Source organism: Polistes canadensis, unplaced genomic scaffold, assembly GCF_001313835.1.
Source record: "Polistes canadensis isolate GaletaPanama2010 unplaced genomic scaffold, ASM131383v1 scaffold_5, whole genome shotgun sequence".
NCBI classification, from domain to species: Eukaryota; Metazoa; Arthropoda; class Insecta; order Hymenoptera; family Vespidae; genus Polistes; species Polistes canadensis.
The window spans coordinates 668,105-694,967 of NW_014569552.1; the positions used below are offsets into that span (position 1 = coordinate 668,105).

At 36.7% G+C, this 26,863-nt stretch overlaps 1 protein-coding gene across 1 annotated transcript in view; it reads left to right on the forward strand.

The window, feature by feature from the left end:
- Positions 1-25,398, forward strand: part of LOC106788040 (zinc finger protein 395) — a 93,584-nt gene extending 68,186 nt beyond the window's left edge. The window contains exons 6-8 of the mRNA XM_014750958.1: positions 20,873-20,973; positions 21,670-21,946; positions 22,138-25,398. Coding sequence (XP_014606444.1) covers positions 20,873-20,973; positions 21,670-21,946; positions 22,138-22,359 — 600 coding nt within the window. The 3' untranslated portion in view covers positions 22,360-25,398. The remainder of the gene's footprint in view (positions 1-20,872; positions 20,974-21,669; positions 21,947-22,137) is intronic.
- The last annotated feature ends 1,465 nt before the right edge of the window (positions 25,399-26,863 follow it).

Here is a 26,863-nt window from a genome sequence, read left to right on the forward strand (position 1 = left end):
TTTTTTTTTTTTTTTTTTTCAAACACTATAACGTTCAAAATAATACATTATTCAATAGAAGTACGAAAGAATTTGATATTTTTTTTTTTTTTTTTATTTTATAAGCGTGGATCTTCCAAACGAATGTTAACGGATAGTAAAAAAAAAATTGATCGAATTCGAGGTCAAACAAAATATCAAATAAGCACAGTTAAGTTTCTCGAAAAAAGAAATAAATTAGACTTGTCCGATCGAGTAGCCTTGAAATGTTTAAAAAAAAAATAGGCGTAATAAAATAAAATAAAATAAAATAAAATAAAATAAAAAATAAAAAAATAAGAAAATAGAAAGAAAGAAAAATGTCGTAGGACATTTAAATGAACGACTCGATAACGAAATATACCGACGTAAACTGACTGAGTATATGATGACGTGCGTTTCGAGGAAGTAGGAAGGGAGGTTGTAAATCCGAATAGACCCGAGGACATTTCGATTCATTGCCAACTAATGTATACGAACTGCGTATATATTCGCATACTTACATAGATGTATGCATCTATGTGCATACCATCAATAAATGGTGGTGGTGGTGTTTTATTTTATATATATACATACAGTGTAAATATCTACATACATGCATATATGCATACATACTTAAATATATGCGTGTATGTAAATACCTACATATATATGCATATAAATGCATATCAATGCATTGTACATATACTTATATGCAAGTATATAAAAGATAGATATAGATATAGATAGCGTATGCAAATGCGTTTTACACGATGGGGCCTCAGTTACCACCGTGGTGGCTTGGGTCGTATCGTGCCACGTCCATCCGTCTTATATAATAGAAGGTGTTGCGTAAACTTCGACGTTCGACGTAATACCTCTGCATATTTCTGTGCACCCGGCAACAACGAGAAAATCAAACGAGAACGTGTAAGAGTACGAAAGAAGGATAAAAGAAAGACAGAGAAAGAAACTGAGCTATGGGATGGGAAAAGAGTGAGGGAGACGAGGGAAGAATGATCAACAAATTTCTTGGTTTTTTTTTTCATTCTCTTTTTCATTTATTTTCTTTTTTTTTTTTTTTCTTTTTTTTTCTTTTTCTTTTGAAACGAAGAAAGTTTGAGAAATCCGTTGTAACCGTTTCATCGTTATTAAGCTTGTTAATATAAAAGTTGAAAAGGATGTAATATAATAATTCTATGGTAAAAATTTCGGACAACATATGGGGACAGCTGTTTTGCGAAATTCTTAATGACAGGGATAGATCCATCGGTCCCTGTTTTAATATTTTCTATCAGTTTTTTTTTTTTTTTTGATCGTGTCAAAGTCACCGTTTCTTTTTTTTTCTACGCGAATAACTTGGTGGTTTTGTTAAAAGAAAACAAAAAAAAAAAGAATTAGAAGAGTCAAAGGAAGGTCGAATTAAATCGTTCGCGATTTCGATGAAAGTCAAGTTTAATTATTATCTGTTTATTCTTTCGTATCAACGGCGAGACGATTACCGAACATTAATATTTAATGTAATATATGATCAATTTTTTGGCTTTACAATTAGATCGTTGATAATTATTGTCACATATGTATGTCTATATCTGATAATGCATATGCGTACGTGTTTGATTAGTACGTGTAAAGAGTAAACGAATGAGTAAGTAAATGTGTGAGAAAGAGAGAGAGAGAGAGAGAGAGAGAGAGAGTATACAGTTGATTGGACAATACTGACAGTGATCTCTCGCGTTTCAAGGACTCGAATTTGACGATTAGATACGATATACGCAATGTGTCGTATAAGATTACCGAAGCGGAAGCGAGTCTCTGTCTCTGAGGAAAATTACGACTCGGCAATATCCAACTGCAATTACTGGCGTTCTCTCGGTCGTCCTATCGAATCCTAGATACCGTACGACTACACGCGCGTCTGCCGTTACGTAATAATACAGTGAGTACACGTTTCTGCTCCATTCTGACGTTAACGGTAACACACAACTACGGTATACACAATAGAGATAGTTATCCGTTTATGTGTAAGTGAGTGTATAACATAATCCATATACCGTGTTCCTTTAAACATTTATCAACAAAATTTATGAATTTATTTTTTTAAAAAAAAAAAAAAAAAAGAAACAAAAAAAAAGCATAACTTTCCATACTGTATCATATACACATAGATAGATAAATTTACATTAGTAAAAGTATTTTCTGACTTTATTATTATTATTATTATTACTATTATTATTATTTTCGAATTGTGTTTCATATATTATTAATGCAAAATTTATGAAACAAATGTATGACTTTATTGTTTCTTTAAAAAATATATTTTCAAAAGTTTGTTTCGTACTAAGTAATTTATAAAACAATTTAGGAATTTATTATTTTGATAAGAAATAAATTTGTCAAAGTATTTCATATACATAGAGACACAAATATACGTATAACTATATATACAAGGACACATTTCAATTTTCGTATTAATTAACACGACTAGTTTCTTCGTGACCTAACCATTTGACCCTTTAATTCTTGGTATCTCGATCGGCTTGTCCGACAATGCTCTTACTCTCCCTATCAAACTTTAATCTTTTTTTTTTTTTTTTAAATATATTTTACGTATATAAAAGTTGGTACAATGTATGCTATTCAAATGATTACGTCCTTGTTTGTTGATAACAAGAAAATATTTGTTTCTCAACTTTTTATAATATGTAATAAGTGCGATTAAAATTTGAAGGATTATTTCGAAGATTAACAAACAAGTAAAAATATATTATCACATATAATTGTAATGATCACACCTATGAAGGATTATTAGGAGTCACGTAATTATAAAAAAAAAAAAAGTATTCCATAAGATAAACCATTGAAATTAATGTGAGTCACACCTGGTTACGAAGAACGCATTCAATTATAATCTTACATCCTATGTATATTATACACACATCTATGTATGCGCAAGAGGCTAACTCTTATTATTATTATTATTATTATTTCCCCATGAAATCTCAAATTAATGAATTAAATCTAAATGATATTTTGACAGGATAGCGTGATGTGATGTAAGTTGAAGTAGAACGTAGAATATTCTGAGCTAGCCGGTTTTATGGTCCAGATAGGACGTGCATAAATCTTTGACGCGGAACGATAACGGCTCGGGGCTCCCGTATATCGAACGATATTACACATACACACACACATATATATATATATAATATCTATATATCAACGTGTATGTGTGAAAACGTGAAGTACGCACGTCCTTCGTCGACTCGTCATCAAGAAGAAAGAAAGAGAAAGAGAATATATAAAAGAGACCAACGAACGCTCGGACAAAACGGTTTTCTTTGAGGGCGTGGGGGACCAAAAGTTTTGCCCGGCCAATGTGGAAAGAGTACGAAATACAAAGAGAGAGAGAGAGAGAGAGAGAGAAAGAGGTGGTTGGTTTGGGTTGGGGAAGGAAAGAGGAGGTGGGAGGGTGGGTAGGGGTCTTCAAGGACGCACGTTCGTGAATTTCAGCAGCGGCAAAAGCGACTTAACTGCCGATGGCGATGGTGGTGGAGGCGGTACTGTGAAACCGTCAGAGAAAGAGAGAAAGAGGAGGGGTGGAAAGGAGAGAAGGGATAAAAGAGAGTGAGAGAGAGAGATATGAACGTGATGGCACAGCAAACCTCTCGTTGTCCTAGGTCCTGACCGCCTTTTTTACGCGCGCCAAATCGAACTCTCGTAATTCTTGCTTCTCGCTTTCTTCCTGCTACACCAATCACCATGATTACAATAATAATAATCGAATCGGTAATAGCGGTACTTTCATAAGTTCATACTTTCGACTATCGTATTGTGTCCCACTTTTCTTCTTTTTTTTTTACGAAAATGAGACGATATTAGGTCTCCTTTTGGTTTATGTGTTGTACGATCCTTTTTGATCGAGGATGATTTATTTCATTTGAAAAAGAAATGGTTTAGTTACTTTTTTGTACTCTTTTTTTTTGTATGTGTTTTTTTTTTGTTTACCTCGTACGAGTGATTATCGAGATAACATGTGATTATTTCGAAATGATTTCTTTTTTCGGCAAGAATAAACGACGTTGTTGATTATGATACTTGAAAAGAATCAATCATGACGTCTGATTTTGTTTCTAATCATTTTTCACAACTCTCTCTGTCTCTTATCGTTAACGATCATTCGTTTATTGAAAAAATATTATTTTGAAATATTTTATTAAAAGTACAAAATAATTGATTTTCATAAGTAAGCGCGTTGGATAAATTTTGTGTAGACAAATATACAAATTTAAAATAAAATTAAAACATTATGTCGTATTTAAATAATTCTCGATGGTTTTGAAGATACTTTCTTTTTTTTTTGTTTTTTTTTTTTTTTTTTATTTTGTGTCTTCTAATAAAACCAACGACGATGACATTGATGACGATGTTTCAAAAAAAGAAAGAAAAGAAAAGAAAAAAATGATGAGAGACGAAGTAAGAAATAAAAGTTTTCTTTCACCCTTTTCCGAATTCTCGAAAACTTTTACCCTTTCTTTTTTTTCCTTTTTTTTTTTGTTGCCTTCGCGAAGAGAAAGAAAGAATAGGGGGTTGAGGGGGTGGGGCCAGAAAAAAAATGAAAAGAAAGAAAGTATCTGGCATTAAGCAAGGGAAGGAAGAGGAGGAGGAGGAAGAGGGTAGATGAGGAGGGGTAGGGGGTAGGGGGAGGACTCTCTCGTGGTACTCAAAAGCGGCCACGAGATCCGGGATTCGTTGAACGCAAGCGCGGTATCGATCGATCGAAGTCTACCTTGAACTTCAGTCTCGCGAACGTTTAAAAGCTACAGCTCGTTGTCGTTCGGGAGGAATCTGTTATCTCGGTGAAGAGCATCGAACCAAGAGAAAGATAGGCAGATTAAAAAAAAATGAAAGAAAGAGAGAGAGAGAGAGAGAGAGAGAGAAAGAAAGAAACTCTTTATTTGAATAATTTCGAATCGTCGAAAGACTCGACGTTCGAGAAAGAAAAAGCTTTTAACAGGAGTATTCGTGCGGTTATAAATATTTCTGACGCACGAACGATATTCCGGAAAAAAAAAACACACACACACAAATAAGGTTTTAAAAAGGATATCTCATTAGGGGATAAATATACTGAACGACGAACGGATAAAATGTATTGTTCGATCAAAGATAATAATAATAATAATAATAATAAAATACAATTGATTCTGATATAAGGATGTGATTTATTTGTGGTACGGGTTTTATTGAAATTGCGTAATTGCGAAAATAAAGTAGATGTAATTTAAATTACAAAGGTATGAAATTTGTATTATACGAATGTTGGTCAAGTTTATTTAATTTGTGATATTTGGAATACATTTTTGATAGTACCGTTTTATAAAAGGATTAAGTGGTTTTAAAATGATCATTTTTCAAGATCAACTACTGATAAAAAATCAAACGAAATTTACAAAAATTCAATCTAATGAGAAGGTTTTAATTTTTGCGTAGTGTTATATTTGAAATCTTGGTAAAAAAAAACATAAAGAGAATAAAAGAGTTGAGCGTATTAATTTCATATGATTTTGAATGACCTTGGACCTCCGATATACCATAAATGAATGATAGCAATAACAAAATGAAAAATTTCTAATGATATTTAGGAGTTTTAGAAAAGTTGTCAGAGATTGGTTCGTTGATAAGAATCGGAGTTTGATTTATTAACATCCTCTCTCGTGGCCATACGCTTTTACGTAAGAAGTTTCGCCATGTTCTTGCGGGGAGAGACTGTAATCGGCTGACTTTCTCCTATAATCGATCCCCCCACGGAGAGAAAGAAGGTAAAGCTTGTGTTAATGTTTCTTCATAATTCCATTCGTCCGTGAAAAGGACGTTTATGAGAAGTAGAAGTAGAAGAAAGTTTGTGCACGTACGGAAAAGTACGCTACGCGATATTTTCTACGTGAGATCTTTTCAGGAAAAAAAAAAAAGAAATAAATATTTTTCAAGAAGAGGAAGAAAAGGACTTGTTAAATCTTCAAAACTAACAATAAATAAATATCACGCGTGAGATATTAATTTAATTGCAAAATCTTTAAATACGTTTCGATCAATCAAAGAAAATTAATTCGTTCAATAATATTTCTTTTTTGTGTTTTTTTTTTTTATGAAACTGAGGGACCTGGAGGGGGTAAAGGAGCTTAATTATATTCGATAAAACTTCTAATAAATTTCTTAATAGCTTTTTTTAATCAATTAACCAATTCTTTGAACGAAGTTTTTAGTTTAGTTCGTTTAATATCTTTTTTTCATTTATCATTATAAAAATAGTCAAAAATTTATTTACAAAAGGCAATTAAACTAATGACAATAATATTAATCGGATAATTTTAAATATTGTCCTTTTAACACAACTTCGATAAAAATAATGTTAATACGAAATTACGACAATTTTTAAGATAAATTAAATTTTCTAATTTTTTATCATACTTGACCAAATTCTAGATAATTATCTTATCTATCATTATGTTATTTCTTTTATATAAAACTAATTATTAGCAAGTTAATACGTTCAATATGGATGACTGTCAACCGGTCGTAAGAAAGACCAGACCCCACCCAAGCAAGCAAGTAAGCAAGCAAGTAAGCAAGCTAGCTAGCAAGCAAGTGAACAAGTAAGTAAGCAACGACGTAGAGACGACGTCAACAACAACGTTGACGATAACACAACGACCAAAAGGAGGAGAAGTTGGAGAATAAATTGGAAGAGGAGAAGAGAGAGGATAAATAGTAAGGGGAACGAGGAAAAAGGGGTGATGGTAATGGTTGTGGTGGTGGTGGTGGTAGTGGTGGTCCGTTGCTCAACTTGACTAAACCGAGGAGAACCAGCGTGTCTACAACATGGCACAAGGCTGAAAGAACTGAACGCGCTGCTGAATTAATCGTTGTCACGCTTAAGTAGCACGCTCGTTCGACCGATCTGCTCGTGCATACCCAGCTGATTTGCCGTTGGGCAAGTGTATAAGCCACGACCAACGAGAAGAGAACGGACATTGGTTACGATAAATACAACAACAAAATCAAAGGAACAGCAACTTCCAGCGAAAGGATATAAGGAGAAATAATACGAGTTTAACTTTAGAAATTGCATCCATTATACTACCTACTCTACGCTAATAACCTTTAATATGTTTCTTGGACACTGAGAAACATTTCTTTGCTTTTTTTTTTCTTCAGAATTATCGTTTAAATCAGAGAGAAGAGAGAGAGAGAGAGAAAGAGAGAGAGAGAGAAATAAAGAAAGTTCTAAAATTAGTTTTAAAATATTCAGATTGTTCAATGATTTCTGTGATGCAATAAGAGAATGTAAATTGTTATTATTTTTTTTTTTCTCTTTTCCAAAATTTATGACACAATTCGACTATTCAATTTTATTTGAAAACTAACTAGATTAGATCTGCTAGTAATTTTATTGAAATATTTTTATTAACTCAAAAATTTTTCGAATATACGGTGTATATATTTTTTTTAACCCAAAAAGAAAAATACACACACGGTTTTTTGTTTTTTCTTTTTTTTTAAATAATATATACATCATAAGTTTATTTAAATGGATTATATAACTAACTCTGAATAGTATCGTTTCTAAATCATATAAATACGAGACAGAAGGAGGAAATCTAATCGGAAAAAGAAGCGTCGTAGAATCGATGTAAATAAGGATCGATTCCATTAACATAATCATAACTAATCAAACGTGATTCGTTCGATCGTCGCAATTAGTTAGTTAGAGAGTTGGTGTTTCAATTTTCTCGTCACGTTAACGCTATGAACGTATTCTAATCACCTACTGTACGCAATTCGAAGAAAACAATCACTTGGTTGTCGTCCATCACAAAACTTGGTGTTCGTACATGGATACACGAATACATTAAATAATCACGTACATACAAATAAAATGTTGAAGAAAATATATTGAGATAGATTCAATTTTTTTCTTTTTCTTTTTTCAATAAATATATATCTCTCAAGTCTAGAGATTAAGTAGGTCGTGAGTTATGGTGGATTAAATCTTTATAATCCCATATAACTTTGAAATCATAAATATATATTGGGTTGTTCGGAAGGAGTAATGTTCGTTTTTCCCACGGACATTTCGTTAAACGTGTTTACTGATACCTAAATTTACTCAACATCTTCTAAATCATTTTGCACTTTAGCAACAGAACATATTAAAATAAATAAAAAATTAATATGTTACAGTAAAAATTAGTCATTATCAATCATTCCGTTCAGCACTGTTTATATATGTATACATACATGCAAACATTATATATATGTATATATAAAAACACTCGATCCGTGCTACTAAACAAACACGACATAGTGAGTTTTATTTTCGCAAGTGCTGTCTCTATCGTATGGTCGTATTCGTACGACGCGACAAAAATGAAACTTGTTTTTCTTTGGGGAAAAAAATAAAAATAAAAAAATAAAAAGAAAATAAAAAAAAATCCACGATTCCAATACACACCGTATTTGCTACCGTTGAAAAAAACGATGAAAAAAATAAAAAAAAAGAAGGAGTATCTGTCAACAGAAGGTAGCTACTGATTTCAGTGAAAGAAGTAAAAAAAAGAAAAAAAACATATGTAAATTTGTCTTTTAAAAAAGAAAATGAGATTCTTCTTCTCCTCCTCCTCCTCCTCCTCCTCCTCCTGCCCCTCTTTCTTCTTCTTTTCCACTTCTCGTAAAATCGAAGTCTAAACAAGTCTATTACAAGTAGTACGAGTTACAAGATAAACGTTCTTTGCACAATCACACGAACATCCTTGAAAGACCTCTTTATCCTGTTCAACGATCGTCCGTTCCTTCGTTCGAGCTTGTAAAACAGTGAACGGTAACAACTCGCACGATCTAGCCACCCCCACCCCCCATCTAGCCCCCATCCTTCCACCACCGACCACTTAAAAACTTAACATACACACGCACGCGAGTATGTATACGTCAACCAAATGTATACGTCACTAATCTCATTCTATTTCTAGTTTTATTTCATTTTGTTTTTTCCTTTTTTTTTGGCTTCCTTTCTTTCACTAAATTGTTTCTAGTATATTACTGTCAACGAAGACAAGACCCGATAGAATCGATAGTTCTAGTGACTTACATACGATATATTGAAAATTATTCAAATCATTTTAACATCCTTCTGAATAAATTTAACGTAGAACGTGCACGTGTGTATAATTCGAGATGTATATTTTTCCTAATTCTTTCTATTCTTCTTTTTGTTTCTTTTTTTTCATTCACATATCGCAAGATCATTTCGAATTTTTATAGTAATCGAATAAACGACTATGTGATATTTAATCCTATCTCGGATTAATACACCATTACGAAAAGAAAATTGATCCTTCTTCATCTCTAAAAGATGATTTGTTTTATTCACACAGATTTATAAAAAAAAAATCTCTGTAATATATCGATCTATCAATCGATTGCAATTCGATCTTCGAAACTCGTTTGAAGCGTGAACAGATGGAACGAATTTTTAATTTGTATATATAATTACGAATTAATTAAGATAGAAAGATTTCTTTTTCTTTTTTCGATGTCTGTTCTCCAGTTTGACGGGTTAACGGGAGGGGACATAAACTAATTTTTAACTGATAATTATCGTAATTTTTTTTTTCTTATTTAATTAAATATAGCGTAAAAAAAGTGACAATTTTCTGCACTCGATATCATCCAATTTAAAACAAAGAAACACAATTTGAATAGATTTCCATAGTAATTGTAATGGAAATAATTTATAATGCTTAATTGCAGAACGTCAATATATATATTTATTTTATAGATATGTATTATATATTAAGTTAACTCGAATATTATTTGCTTTTTCTTAATAAATTTCACATGAATAATATTTACATTTGAATAATATCTTACAGTTTCATTCAATTAAAAGAAATTATAGAAAAAGTATATATGGATTAATTGAAAAGTTTGGAATATAAAAATGTATGTGAAACTGTTCCCTGCGTTTTCTTTAAGACGCTTAAGTATTGGTTACTTACTATTTACACATTTTATAGTACTGATGAATTTTTAGATCTGTGTAGAATTTACAAAAATAAATCGTTGTCCCGTCAATATGGCTCGCTTTTCTCTTGTGTGTCAGTAAATTATAATAATATTAAATTTAAAAAATATTATGCGTGTGTAAAATTTGATAAAACAAAAAAAATCAAGGAACTTTCGGGACGACCTAACACATACTATACAATAATATATTCATTGAAACGGTATATTGTAATTTATAGATTCATGAGGATAGATTATTATCCCGGATGAAAGGGGAAGACGTTAACGGGACAACTGATTTGTAACTGCTAATAATTGTAAATCTCTTATTTATCTTTTTTTTTCTGCAATTAAACATAATGTGAAAGGGCTGACAAATATGTTCACCCGACAGTATCGTAAATCAATGGGGGGGGAAAAAAAAATTTCAATCGATATCTCCTAACAGGTATCAATGAAAATAATTTGTAACATTTTATTTGAGTCAGCAACCTGTTAGCTTTCGAACGAGTACACTCGTTCTAATAAAAACAAAAAAAAAAACAAAAACATTACAATATTTTATATTCCGAAGTGTATAATCGTTAAATTCGAACAAAATTAATTACCATTTGTAATTTAAAATACTATGAAATAATATCATTACGTTAAATAGTTTCAGGTGACGAATATACTCGTCATATATACACAACCATTCTTTTAACAGGTTAACATATATACACATATTTACATAAATAGATATCTATTGTATACATTGAATAATATATTCCTTAGAAACGGTATTCGTTCGATAGGTCCCATGGAGATACATTATTATCCCGGATGGAAGAAAAGACACGAATGGAAGAAGAAAATCAATCGATTCACCGTTAACTCTCTTCTCCTTTTATCTCTCTCGCAGTAGGTTCTTCCTCTTAAACGGATATATCGCGTATTGCGTACACGATAATACACCGTCGTTTATTCGAAATAGAAAGAAAGAAAAGAAAGAACTAAAGAATAAAAGATAGAAAGAGAGAGAGAGAGAGATAGAAATAGAAATACGCTATAAGAATTTAACGGTGAAGGCATAAATCTTAGGAATACCGATCCACTGAAACTCTATGGAACGAGCATTGTACGCAAAAAGAGTGAGAGAGGGAGAGAGAACCTTTTACTCTCCACCATAGCCGGTACCAGGACGATCATAGCTAGGCTACAAACATTATCCAGATGGTCGTAAAAGGCGGAACGCTTTGAGAAAGTATTTCGCGAAGAGTGGAATACGAATGGTTGGCTGACTGTCTGTCTGTCTGTCTGTCTGTCTGCTTGTCCCCCTGTTCGTCCGTTCATTCGCCCGCTCGTTCGTTCGTTCTCGAACCAACGATTCGAAAACAACACGAGCCAAGTCCGAAAGTAAAGAATAAGTTAAAAGTCCAGTTAAAAGTCGGTAAAACATTAAACAGAAACAGAGGAAAGATTTTCTTCAAGGATTACTAAAAAGAGATACTAAAAAGCCCCTTGATGATTTTCATGCACGGACGAGCAAGCTTTCACATTCTCCTGTTGGCAAGGTTGCAACCACTGGTGGATAAAGTTCTGTTATTCGTGCATGCATCGCGTACTAGAAGCAAAAGAAGAAGAAGAAGAAAAAAAAGGAGAAGAAGGAGAAGAAGAAGAAGAAGAAGAAGAAGAAAAAAAAGGAGAAGAAGAAGACTTACAAGCGGAAGAAGAAGGAGTTGTAAAGAGAGGAGGAAAAGAAGAAGAAGAAGAAGGAGAAGCGTGACTTCCGAGTTGAAAACGGATGTGCTCGCGTGCCCAATAGACTCGGGCGTGTGTATGTGCCTCCCCCCCCCCACCTTTTCTCTCTCTCTTTCTCTCTCTTCATCTCTGTTTCTCCCTTTCTCTACACAAAGAAAGTAGCAAATTAAATTGAGATCGCATCGGTTTCGCGATCGGTTGGGTCGAAGTAGTCTCGTGGAAAGTACGAGAAAACGCGTAATATCCAAGTCTTCTATACTAAAGTACCTCGAACATAAGATGGAAAGAGAGAGAGAAAGAAATTCCGAGTAACGTTCGGGATCGTTCCATAGAGAGAGAGAGAGAGAGAGAAAGAGAAAGAGAACGAGAAAGAAAAAGAGAGAGGATCGTAATCTCTTGGAAGTTACGCTTGACGTTCGCGGTCTCGCGCGCGTTATTTGCCCAGATAGGAAAAAAAAAACGTTCAAATTGCGCATCCTGCATACCGATCGACATTCAGTGCCGTAAGCAGGATGGGCTCGGCCGTTGGCGAACTTAAGATACTGAATATATACCGATGCCTTCGTCCATCTTTTATTGCTTCTCGATTCTCGATATCTAATAATCGTTCTTTTCTCTCTCTCTCTTTCTTTCGATGATGAAAATAAACAATAAAAAAAGAGAGAATAAGAATGCATTGAAATAAACATAATAAAGAATACTAATTCTTAAATATGAGAAAAAAATGGGGGGAAAAAAAATAATAATTGCAGAAGAGAGAACGTTAACGATCGGATTGTCGAGAGAGAGAGAGAGAGAGAGTACTGGACCTATTACTACTATTACTACTACAACACAACTATTACTAGTGATACGACTACTACTACTACTACTACTACTACTACTACTATTACAAACTCCTTGTTGCTATTAGAGCCCGTAACTCTCGTCAAGCAAAGGGTCGTCGAGCGAGTAGGCTTTTGAGCGACGTCGAGGCTCACACACGTACTATCGAACCCGTTGTGAAAGTGCACACGGCACCTTCACCTTCACCCGTCGTAGCTCGCGAACGTATGTAGCTCGGATGCCTGATCGGAAACTCAATCGTAGCGTAAGCATGCATCCATCGCAATCGCCTGCTTCGCCTCTTCTTTACTACTCTCTCTCTCTCTCTCCCTCTCTCTCTTTCTCTCTCTACCTCTCTCTCCTACTCCATTGCTTGCCGTACGGACTGATCACGGACATGCCGTGACTACTGATTTGGAAAACGGATTCGATGCATTCTAGTCAATGACGACGCGTTCCTTCCTTGCAAATCTTTCTACGAAATCTAGGATGAAAACAAACTTACCTCTTTTGTCTAATTTAATTGTTTCTCTCTACGAATCAAATAAATCATTCTATTTACAATAATATATAAAACAGATAATACGCGTGTTACTAGAAATTCAACATATTTCTCGTAAAGTTTTCAATTTCCCTTTGTTCTTTTAGAAAGCGAGACGCCGTCGATCCTATCGGATTCATCTAAATTTCTCTATCTCTTTTTCTCCGTTTATTTCTTTATTTCTCTCTCTTTTAGCTTCTACGCCCCTTCACCCGTCCCTATGGCAATTTCTACGCGATGCACCGTGTTCGCACACGACGTTGCATCGGCAGGACGTAAACAAGGCTTTTGCGCTTGCGCAGCCTCCACGATTTTCCCCTACCTCTCCCCTTGTTCCTCTTCTTCCTTCTCCTCCTCTTCCTTCCTCTTCTTCTTTCCTCTACGTCCTCCATCCTCCCGTACTCCTTACCACCCATTCCCTTCTTTGACTCTTCTCAACATCCTCCTCCGTTAGAGCGCTGCGATCGAAGCATGCGCGACGCCATGTCACCCGGCACTAAGCCGCTTCATAATGGCGCCTGAACAAAATGCAACTTCTTTATCTCAACACTCGTGAAATCTAAATTAATAGATCGATTAACGGTCGACAATTTATACTTAATTATATTTAATAATACAAGGAATCATATTACTCAATAATCGTTCGATCTATCCCTTACTTTTCGATATATTTCAATGATCATTATTTCGAGGGTACCAACGCCATCAAGTACGCCATCTTGCGTCATAATCTTGACTATATATTCCTTTCTGCGTCTATCTCTTTTTTTCTCTCTTTCTCTCTGATTCACTCACTCTCGTTTCTCCCTTCCAGTTGCACCACCACCACCCCACCACCACCCGGTCGAAACGACTCTTCTTTCTCTCTCTTGTGTCGTCGACCTCATCGTGCTCGCTCGAGAAATTGCGCCGAATCGCGCCTTCCCGCGCGTCCTTCTCCCACGCGCAGCTCGGATATGCACCTTTCGGCGGGCAAAGAAACTTCCTCGAAATTTCCGCCGCTTTGCTCGTTTCATGCACGACCCTTTTTTTTCTTCTTCTTCTTCTTTTTCTTTCCTTTCCTTTCTTCTCTTTTTTTCTACCGTCATTATTTTTTTTTATTGATTCATACGAGAAGTAAAAATATTTATAACGTGTTAATGCGAACAACGTTTCTTTAATTATTCGTACTTTATTTTTTAATTCTCTCTTTTTCTTCTTATTTTTATATATTTTATTTCGTTTTTTTTTTTGGGTTAATCCCTTCTGATTTATTTCATTCGCATGTTTATTACTATAAAACAGGAACGCGATAATCGTCGTTGATTGCGCAAGGACGTGGAAGCGATCATGTTTTCGAATAACGGTATTCCAAGAGTACAACAGTGTATATATCTACTATCTGTAAGTGTCTACGTGGTTACTTACTTGTGTAAGTATTTACGTGTTTACGCGTTGCGCACGTACCTCGTCGCTACTTTTCCTTCTACAATCCCCCAGAGTTCGGATTCGCACGGTTTTTTCTCTCCCGTTAGGAACGATCGAAAGAGTGGATTATGCTGAACTTGTACCTCCCAACGGTAGAAAAAAAAAAAAAAGAAAGAAATAAAATAGAAAGAAAAGAATAGAAAAAATTAAACAAGAAAATAGATAATAATGAATAGGGTCGAACGAAAAATGAAAGAGAGAGAGAGAGAGAGAGAGAGAGAGAGAGAGAGAGAGAGAGAGAGAGATAGAGTCCGGTGATGTACCGCGTGCATGCACAGCGTCACGGAGACCAACTCTCGTTTGTTTACATCGTGCTGCTTCTACGTCTCAACGCTTGAAGAAAAATTGCACGTTGTGTTGCATGATGGCCGCAGGACTCTTTCTCGACATTTCTCAACTCGACATTTCCCCCATGACAGAATTTCAATGATAATTTACAAATGGGGATAATTCGTGTTTAACCTTTATCGAGAGGCGTATTCCCTTTTTTCTTCTTTTTTTTTATTTTTATCTTTTTTCTTTTTTCAACGAATTTGTCATCGACACCCACCGACTGTGCGATAAAGTTTTTATCAACAGACAAATTCTTTCACCAATTGCATCTCTACGTTTTCCCTCTCTCTCTCTCTTTCTCTTTCTCTTTTTACATATACACATATAGATAAGTAATTTACGTAGTATAGATGTATATTGTATACGTCATCGAGAGGCGAGTATTCCTAATTGATTTTTCTATCATGACTTTGGCTTCCCTAGCCGGAATTCCCCCTAACGCGTCCAATTTGGAAGGCATCCCACTAAGCCAAATACTTTCCATCCCCCACCCAATATAGTAGCGACGTATTAGTAGACAAATCTCCGAAGAAGAGGAGCACGATAAGGAATGCTTAAATGGTGCCACTAGGCAGCAGTATTACTCTTTGAACTCACGCACAAAGCACGCTTTGCCTTATCTTTTTGTTGAGACGAAGAAGAAGAAGAAGAAGAAGACATAGATAGCAAAAAGTTTAGGGAAGAGGAGGGGGAGGGGGGTGAGAGGTTAAGAGTGGGACGAGGGTGAGGGGTGAGGGCTCCGATGGAGTACTGGCTGAGATGAAGGAGGATTACTCTCCTTGTGTGCGAAGGAAGTCGAAACGGAGGTTACTTCGAGCAAAGTAAGAAACAACGTCTATGGGTATGGCGTCGTCGTTTCTCCACGCACCGTTATTCCCTGGAAGAAGAGAGCAAGCAAGCAAGCAAGCAAGCAAGTCCCGCATCGTCGTCGTCGTCGTCGTCGGTGGCAGTGGCAACGGCAACGGCGGTGTGTGTTGCTGACTGTTTCTCTCTCTCTTTCTTCCGGCCTCTCTGTCTCGCTCTTTCTCTCCACCCTTTGCACAATTGCGCGGGGAACGGGCAGACGTGCGCAACTACGCAGTTGGAATTGGCGCTCCGGTGTTGGCGCGAAACAGCAGACTCGAATCTCCGTTCTCCTCGTCCTCGTCCTCGTCTGCTCTGCTTTTCTCCGTTCTTCCCCTCCTGTACGCCGCCTAGCGCCGTTTTTGGTGCATCCACCCTTCTTTCTTTCTTTCTTTCTCTCCTCTTTGGTAGCAACAAACGAACAAGGAGTTCATATTTACACGTACCATCCATCGTCATCGTTCGGTCGTCATCCATCTGTTCGCGTTCACCAACCTCAATAATTTTTCTTTTTTCATTCATTTCGCGAAACTGTATGATACCAACAGAGAAAAAAGTTGATTGCAATAAAACGAACGAGGACGGCGAATGATTTTCTACCATGGGAATAAAAAGAAAGGGATTAACCGAGGACGAGCCCATAGATTTTTCTCGCGCCACCCCGTAGATTGTATATACTTACGTCCGTGCGCCTAACGCGTGGTAGTATTAAGGAAGGGTCAACGGCCGACCCTCACCACGCGCGCGGCACGGATCGACGCGGCTCGTACGCGCCGACACACGGGAGCTCCGGTTTGTTTTGGTTTCTCGGCCGTTACCCCCTGGCTCTCCTCACCTATCCCCGCCAATGGTGACTCGCTCCGACTGCTTCTCTCTCTCTCTCTCTCTCTCTCTCTCTCTTCCTTTATTTATTTATTTATTTCTTTTTATTACACTCTCGGCCTTCTTCGCGATTTCCATCTCTCTCTCCTCCTCCTCCTCCTCCTTTCTTTCTTTCCCTCCCTTCTTCTACTCACTCTCTTTCTCTCTCTCTCTCTCTCTCTCTCTCTTTTAACAAGAAAGAAAGAGAGAGAGAGAACACTATACATTCGACGCCCGTGAAAAGCAACTCGGTATGATGTTAAACTAAAAAAGAAAAAAGAAATAAAGACGGAGAGAAAAAAGAAAGAGAAAGAGAGAGAGAGAGAGAGAGAAAGTCGTGTTCCAAAATTAGCCTTGGAGGAGTCGATGTCATGGCGGTCGCCAAGCGAACACAACAAACAACTTGCTTCATGATCTCTCTTCCTGAGGAAAAAGCAGATACGTTGTACGGATAGTAATGGCAGAAGCGTAATCGTTCGTACGATAGTAGTTAAGCATTCGCTGAGAAAATTGACGCTTGTGACGTCGCGAATGTGTGCAAAAGCCAGAAGGAACCTAACTCGTTTTCTCGCTCGCTCGCTCGCTAGCTCGTTTGCTTACTTGCTTACTTGCTTGCTTGCTTGCTTGCTTGCTTGCTCACTTACTCGCGTGCGCCCGCGCGCACATTCAAACTCTGTTCATCGAGAGGGGCGCCGAGGACGCCGCGTGCGTATCGCCGGCCAGTGCACTCTCGTCCCACGAGGCGCTTCTCTTCTCTTCTCTTCTCTTCTTTTCTTTTCTTTTCTCTTCTATAAGTCCCTTCACCCTTTCTGACGATTACTCTGGTTCTACCGTCGTTGTCGTTGTCGTCGTCATAGCCATAGATATATCGTCATCATCGTTTCTTTCTTCCTTGCTTCCTTCCTTCCTTCCTTTCGTTTGTTCATTTTTCGTTCATTCTTTCGTTCGTTCGTTCGTTTGTTTGTTCGTTTGTTCGTTCGCTGGGTGCACAGAGAAAGCGTGGAAATGAGTAGCTAGACGTTTCTCTGGATACCCACTTTAGGGATCGATTTTTACGACCCCTCGCGTCGCGCACTGATGCGTTTCGGACTTTCACGCTGACGGAAACGCTTCAACTTCTCGGATTTTACAGTCGTAAAATTCTCCCTAAGTCCTACTATATAGATGGATATATTTGTATATACACATATATACATGCGTATATATATATTTACTATACTCATGAGAATAGTGCAATCGATTTTTCGACTTATTCTCAATGTATGTGTCTATATATACGCGTATAAGTATTATATACAGTTGGTTAGATTAATTCGTATAGGTCTCTTCATATGATCGTTTACTTTCGTTTCGTTTGCCGATGCCAGAGAGTGTGGGAAGCACTTTCCTCTAACTTTCGTGCGTGCTTTCACGTAGCTGGAATTTCTCGCACGCTTTTAAACGTCGTTGAAGAAGTTTACGCCTGATGTAACCAAGAACAGTAGTAGCTTAGCTTGCTAGATATTACTTTCGGTCGTCATATTTTATTTTCATTAAAGATCAACTAACTCTCGCATTTTCTTATTTTCATCTATTTCTTCTTTTTAAAAAAGAAACATCTGCCAGGAATATACGATATAGATATATTTAAGTTTCCCATGGGTAAACATCTTAGAGGTAGAAAAATAACAGGCGCCGAGACCTTGACTGGAATTCTGATTTGTAGGTTATGTTGCTTTGACGCGAACGTGTGCTACCGCGTGCTCATTCTAATTATACGTCGTTCGACTTTACGACTTTAGAGACGAGAAGAAAGAGGTTGATAGAAGTGAAGGTGGAAGTGGAGGTGGAGGTGAAGGTGGAGGTGGAAGTAGCGATGATGACGCTGAAGGTGGTGGTAGTGGTGGAGCTGGTTGTTGTTGTTATTGTTGAGACTCATTGCTTATTGGAATCCCTCCTCGATCCTCTACTAGAACTCGTCGCGAAGATGTCGTGCGGTGCTGCGTATTGCGTAGAAGAAAAAAGGGACGTGAGAAGAGAGGGAGACTCGCTTGGACGAGCTCGGTATGGCCGGTACTCTCCGATCAGACCGTGCGCGTGCACCCCGTAGACTATCTTTCTTTCTCTCACTCTCCCTCATTCTCTCTTTCTCAAGTCCACTATTGGCAACATTGTATACCCCGTACGATGCAACCACGAAAGATACTCGGCAACCCTGCTGTAGTATACACAGCACAACGATCAACATAGAGCAATCCTCCATCTTTGGGGTGAACCAACTTCTTAACTTACCCCTTTAACTTCTTTTTCTGCAAATTTGTTTTGCCAGAAAATTGTCTGCTCCAAACGTTAAAAATTGGCCTAACTTTATTTGTATATATTCTCTCAGCAAAATATAAAGATAGATGTCTAAACTGGGATGCAACAGATTGCATATAAGAAATCAGCGTGTGATTAATATTTAACAGTTAAAAACAACTATTCTATCTCTTTTGCTAAAATCTAGACGCGAGAAAAGGTCAATGTTTTATTTCACCACCATTGTAGAATTTTCTCGACCTTCCACAATGCGCGAATACGAGGTATATATCGAAACTGGGATACCGTTATTGCGAACCGAGCAAGAAATTGCGTCGTTCCCCTCGTACGAATATCTCGGTCGAAAAGACCGAACGTTGTTGGGACGTGGCAGATAGATCGAATCGTAGCAAAACCATTGCTGAGATTGTCGTTGTACAAACGCAACAGAAGAAGGAGAGAGAGAAAGAGATAGAGAAAAAGAAATAAAATGATGGGAGTAAAGAAAGAGAAAGAGAAAAAGCAAGAAAGTGGGAGAGGGAAAGAGAGAGCACGTAGACTTTCAAGTTGCGGCGAATGAACGGTTGAGCGCAAGGCAAGGCAAGGCAAGGCAAGGCAAGGTAAGGCAAGGCAAGGCAAGGCAAGGCAAGGCAAGGCAAGGTAAGGCAAGGCAAGACAAGGTAAGGCAAAGCAAAGCAAATGGAGGGCAATGTCTACCGGGCAACGTAGGTCTGTGACCGGTGCGATCGCTATCCCGCTTTATACGACGTGATCAGCGCGTATCGTTTACGAGGGATGATGATGTCACGATGCATCTTTTATCCTCTTTCTCGTTTCTGGCTACAGCGATTCGATTTGAAAGTCGTTGACTTTAGAGGTTCGCTATAATCGACCATTGGAGTAGTCACCTGTTACTCCGTTCCTCGTTCGTATTTGCAAGAAGGAAAAAAAGAGGGAGGAGGAGGAGGAGAAAGAGAGGTCAAGTATTAAACAAAGGAAGAAGATCCTCGGCCTGGTATCGGCCATTTGTGCACTTCGTATTAGCATATATATATATTATAAAAGACAATTTATATCTACTCTCAGGAAGAGCTTAAAAACAGCGGATTTCTGCCAAAGTAATTGTTTGTTCATTAATGATCGATCGATTGATCGACACGATAACGACGATAAGCTTTTGAAGGAGTTCATAGATAACGATCGTCTGTCCGATAACTCTCTCACGCTAAACGTGCTACGTTCGCGCACGATTCGAGTTTCCCTTTTGAATTTTTAATCCCTAAATTCCACGTCGGCCGATGACACTAGCAGAGTCTGCTGTGTCCAAGAGACCTCTGTTGTGTTGTAGGCTAGCTTTCTGACGGTACTTTTTTTTGTACGTAGGTGTGTATCACGCACGAGATCGTTCTTTCTTTCCTTTTATCGTTCGTTCGTTCGTTCGTTCATTCGTTCGTTCATTCGTTCGTTCGCTCTTTCGTTCTACGACTAGTCAGTTGGTCCGTCCTTCGCAAATGGGGGTTGTATGCATCGTTCCTGGATCAATAGCACGTGACAGTCGTCGTTGTCGTCGTTGTCGTCGTCGTCGTCACCGGCGCCTCAGCGTTGCCTTCCTTTCTCGTTGCGTTCTCTCTCGTTGACGCCGTTGGTCTGATGTAAACAAAGGAACTGCTAAACGCTCTCGCTCTCGTCGTACACTTACACAGACTCGTTCTAACCGATCGATATTTTTTAACCCAACGAATTTGACTATTTTATCATCGAACGAATAATACAAAAAAAAAAAGCTGCATCTTTCCTTTCCGAGACAATTATGTATGAATTTTCGTCTTTTTTCCTTTTGTTAGTTTCATCCATACACACACACACAAGCGACAAATTAAATTTACAAAGTTATTTATAAAATTTCTTTGTTTCTATTCTTAGGCCAATGCTGCCGTTGTTTTCAAATGTACATGGAAAGGTTGTCTCGAAATCAAGGCTACAGTCCCTCTCATTGAAGAACACGTGCGCCAGTCCCATCTTGGGTAAGTTCATTTTCCCTTTTCCCCCTTCCCTCTTGTCATCTCTTTTGCGGACAGAAGTAGTTTCTTTACAAATTGTCAGCCTCGCAACGGCGACTATACGCCCTGTTACTTAATCGAAAATAATTAACCCGTAAGACCGAGGACGCGGAATAGTCTTCAGACCTGACATTGAACCGTCGCGATAAGATAAGCAAATGCAAAATATCGCCATGTAATTACGTCTCGTCTCGCGTTAATACGTAAATACGTGCATACGTATTTATATACGCAAATACGCAAGTTTACTTGTGCGCGTGTAATGGAGAAGGAATTACAAACCGACGCCGTCTTGTTCGCGTCAAATTTTTTCCTCGTGGCCGCTCTCGAAAATGTTAACTCGTAAATACGAGATATTCTTCGTGCTCTCCAGTCGAGACTACTTCCTATCTTTCGTTCTTTAAATTCAACTACCGACCGGTTATACAAATAGAACGCGTGTAAATAAATCGCTACCGTACAAGTAAATAAAACTATTGGAGGTGATAATGTAAACAGAATAATAAAACAAGATTGTTTAAATAAGTTCCAAGTGTTTACCAGAAATACGTGTTTTTAATGAATTCATACGTAGGTTTATTATAATGTATTCTTACATTAGTTAAATTGATGCATAAGTTTAAATGTCATTTATTAACGAAGATTATTGATATTTTGCAGTCCAAAGAAATCGAAAGGCTATGAGAACGATGGCGAAGACGATATATCGGACCACGAGGAGGAATTTTATTATCAGGAAGTAGCGGTTGATCATATGAGTTCACCACCTACGATGTCACATCGGGACATGGCTAGGCCACCTCACGAGGATCCGGAGTATCAGAAACAACTTCGTTTGGAAGCAGTACCGGTGAATACGAGCAATACGGAAAGCAATAGTTCAGCGATGCCGTGCGTGAAGGAACGAAACAATGCATTCACGATCCTGCAATCGCCCGTAAGTAGCGTACACAAAGTCCGTGTATTCGTTTGGCCGCAATGCCTACTACCACAATTAGATCCGTTTTCTTTGAAAGCGCTTCGTCATGCTCAGATATATATACATATATATACAATATATAAACAGACATTCACTTTCGTTCCTCGGAACTGGTGGGATCACGTATGTTTGTACGTTTAATTCGACAGGGAACGCCGATCAAGCACATCAAATTGTCGCCACGTCCATTCCAAGCCTATCACCAGCAGAACATGGGCCTGTTGACGGTTTCAACCGGAAAGATACCATCCTCCCCACGCCGGATTCGCGGTGAAACGAAAAAGTGTCGCAAAGTTTACGGCATGGAGCATCGCGATCTCTGGTGCACCCAATGCAAATGGAAAAAGGCCTGTAGTCGTTTCGGCGACTAGGCCAAAAAGCCGCCCCGTTCTAACGTCCGCGGGCGGAGATCATCGCCGAGCCGACCCCAGATTATTAGTACGATGCCAGTGCCAGCAAGACGTCGAATATCCTCGTCGTATCATCACCGACTACTACAACAAATACCTCCACCACTACCATTATTATCATCGATATCATCAACGACATCGCTATCGACACTACCAACGACTGCCAACGATGATAATCGAATCGAGAGAAACGAGAATCGAAGAGCCAGATCCTCGTTATATCGGCACGATCACTAAAGGACGCGATTCTTTAGCGAAGAGATATTACCCTCTTTATCGTCCACCATCTTTTTCAAACCGATGGCTAAAGCGTATAACCACCTTCAACGGATTCCTTCCGGTACGATCGTCCATCCGTAAGACGCGTTCCTTCTTCTTTTCTTCTTCTTCTTCTTCTTCTACTACTTCTACTTCTTCGTTCATCATCTTGTCTTGTCCTTGTCCACTTTTTGATCTCCCTGTCTTGTTAATTCTCCTATTACTCTCCGCATTCACTTTTATTTCTCTTATTCTTTTTCTTTTACCACTTTTTTCATTCTTTTTTTTCTTTTTTTTTTTTTGATTTTTTCTTTCTCTCGATGACGAGAGTTACGGCCAGAGAAAGAGAGAAGTAAAGTCTCTTCCCAAAGAGAAACGTCTAATCCCATGACGGATGGCGGACGGTTATATAAGGGCCGATCTTCGTGCGTTCTCGTGAGCTCGTCGTTTTTGTTTATCGGGCAGCACATGGCAAACTATTTAGAAATACGGGGACAAAAGGGGTGCCTTCGCCGTAACGAAGGATCTTAATTATTATTATTATTATTATTATTATTATTATTATATATGTATAGATAGGGAATATTTGCGTGGGTGGGTGCGAGCGTCCGAGGCATCCTCAGAGACCGACGCGCGCTCTCCTCATTTTATGTAAGTCTCGTCCGAATTTTGTTTTTAAGCTCGGAGAGCGCGAGACTCGGCCTCTATCGTAAAAGTTCGCCGTTAAAAGAAAGAAAGAAAGAAAGAAAAAAAAAAAATAACAAAAAGACGTCGAACTGTTTTTTTTCGGTTCGGCAAGCTAGCCGAAAATCATCGATCGTTGATCATCGTACAAACTTGTTTTTAAACCAATCAATCGAATCGAGTAATCTTAAAGTACAATATTTTTTTATTATTATTATATTATTATTATTATTATTATTATTATTATTATTATTATTTTTATTTTTATTTTTATTTTTATTTTTATTTTTTATCAGACTTCTCGAGGTATTACCGATCTCAAATAGGGACTTTACCTTACCGATATTGTTCAATTAAAATCACTATTTTCTGTCTTGTCTCATCGATCGTACTTGAAATTACATTAGATAAACTTTAATCAAAAAAATATATCGAAATAATGTTCTTCCCTTTTAACGAAATGCGTGTATATGTATATGTATATGTATATACATATACACACATATATATATGAATAAGTTACGCGTTCTTACGCGTGTTATCTTTGAAAAGAAAACATCAAAGAAGTCAGAACAGCGGTAGCAAATCGGTATACATATTTCGACAAGCGTATTTTGTCGCGTCGATTGAGCCAACGGAAATCTACCTCGACGTTTATCTTAACGTTCACTGATCGAAATCGTGCGAGCGTATACGTGCTACATAAATACATATATATATATATATATATATATGTGTGTGTGTGCACGTACAATGTGTATGTATTTGGAATGAAAATAATATATCGCTGTGTCGAAACGATTTGCTTACTTGCTTGCTTGCGTTAACTGTCTTCGAGACTATCTAACAATTTGCAGAAAAACGTATTAAATATTCCGTTATCTTTGCGAAAGATAAAAATATACTTATAAACGTGTATACATGCAGTAGACTCCTGTATAACGCGAATTCTTGCACCACGAGAATTCTTATAACACGCTAAAAATGTTGCAACTATTGTTTCGGTCTAATACGATTTCCCCTCGTACGTGTACTAAATAAAAATCTTTTTACATTCGATGGGGTTTTTTTTTTATTCACGTCACTAGCTACTTCACACGATTGAATTTGCTATTGTTGCAAAAGAATAAATGAAATTTTTACGATTAGTGTTTTTTTTCTCCTAATTTTATGAACTTGATATTATTATTTGTATCTTAAATCGAAATGGCACCTCGTTACAGAGCCTCTCTTCAAGTCCAATAGCATGACAAATAAAAAAGAAGGATATTAAATAACAAATGGTTTATTAAAAACTACATTTTCTTTAATCGAGTATTACGTTTATCGTCTTTTATCGATTTCTTATGTTTCGAGAATTATTCTTTATTAATTTTTGATCAATATGTTATCAAGAATAATTTGCGGATAAGGAGTATTATCATAATATATTTGTATCTAATATCTATAATATTTTCTCACGAACAAAATTGTAAATTATCTCGAGAAAAATTATAAGTAAAAATCGTGTTATATAAGACATATTTGTGTGCAACACCATTTCCTATAACTCGAATTCGATTATACGGAGATCTACTGTATTCGTAACGACTCATCCTTGCAACCTCGAGGAAATCTTATTATTAGATAAATTATTTAATTGGATTTAACAAGGCAATTCTAAAGACAGAAATAAAAATCAAATGTTCATTTCCTTAATCTTTTTAATTATAAGTAAGTAAATAAATACGCCATTTTGTTTGGCATCAATCGTGTTATGATCGACGATCGGTATTAGCATAATATTCATATGTATCTCTCTCTCTCTCTCTCTTATTCTAATTAGACAGATAGACAGATAGAAAGAAAGAAAGAGAGAGAGAAAAAGAGATGAGAAAGCCGCATGTCCGAACCATCTTTTCTTAGCTCATTGTTAAACACACACAAACAACACACACACACACACACACAACACGGATAAGCAGCATACACATTACATGCATGTTGTTCTTCCGGCATTGAAAAAACGTTAAGAGTTACACTCTGTGCACTCTTATCGTTCTTCGTTTCTGCTAAAGATAAGAAAAATAAATAAAGAAAGAAAGAAAGAAAAAAGAAAAACAAAAAAAATAACATAAAGGAAGACGAAAATCTATATTAAGCAAAAATTATTATACGACCTATAATATTTTACACTTTCATCACCTACACAACACTCAAAACACACAACATGTGAATATACTGAAGAAGTAACACGTATTAGCGAATGGATGCGTACGTAAAAAGAAAAATATATATATATATACACACACACACATATATCCATGTATATTTATATACATATTATATGCATATACATGGCATACGCAATTGTTAACAAACGATTACATATTAATAAATAATAAAATAAGACAAATAGAAAATGGAGGAAAAGAAAAGGTACACGCGACATATATAAGATTTGCAGTTTTATTTGCAAACGAATTAATTAATTAATAAATAAATAAATCAATCAATCAATATATATATATATATATATATGTGTGCGTGCGTGTGTGCGCGTGCATATGTGTGTGTGTGTGCGCGTGTATTTTAATATAAGTAATTAATTGTTTTATATAAAAAAAAACAATGAAAAATAAAATAAAATATATAAAAGATCAAGATGAGAGAGAGAGAGAGAGAGAGAGAGAGAGAGAGAGAGAGAAAGAGAGAGAATGACGCGAGCGCGCGGCCGCTTGATATAAAATGTATAAACTAACAATAAGAGAAAAAAAATAAGAAGATATATTATATATATTATATATATATAAAAAAAAAAAGATACATATGTATATGTGTACTATTCGTAAAATTCGAATTTTTCGAAATTCCACGATAGGAATTTTCGAAGAGTTACAAGTGAAAGACGTAAAGAAAGAAAGAGAGAGAGAAAGGGCCGGGGGGAAAGAAGACGAGAATTCGAATAATCATGATCGAATATGCCGATCGACGATATTCTTTACTGGGTCATACGCGGCCGTACGAGAAAGTAAGAATTTAGACGAAAAAAGAAAAGGAAAATGAAAAAATATGGTTAGATAAAGAAAAAAGGATTTTTCTTTCGTGCGAAAGAAAGTGAGAAAGAGGTAGAGCCGATTGTGATATTTTAGTGTGAATTTTAAAAAATGACGAAGTAAACGAAAAAAAATATATATATTAAAACAAAATAATTACGGAACTTTCTCATAAAACTATGGCGGAAAATGAAAGAATTTTATTGTAAGAAAGAGAGGGGAGAGTGAGAGAGTAATAGAGAGAGAAAGAGAGAGAGAGAGAGAGAGAAAACAAAATTTATACATATACACCAATTATCATACTGCCAGATTTAAGAGAAACAAAATAACAAACAAACAAACAAAAATCGAACATTCAACATCATAATCGCGCGTATGTTCGTAAACGCGCGTATGTTCGTCTCGATCAATGTGCAATTCTACGAGAGGTTGAAATTATATTATTATTATTATTAATATTATTATCTATTATCTATTATTATTATTAT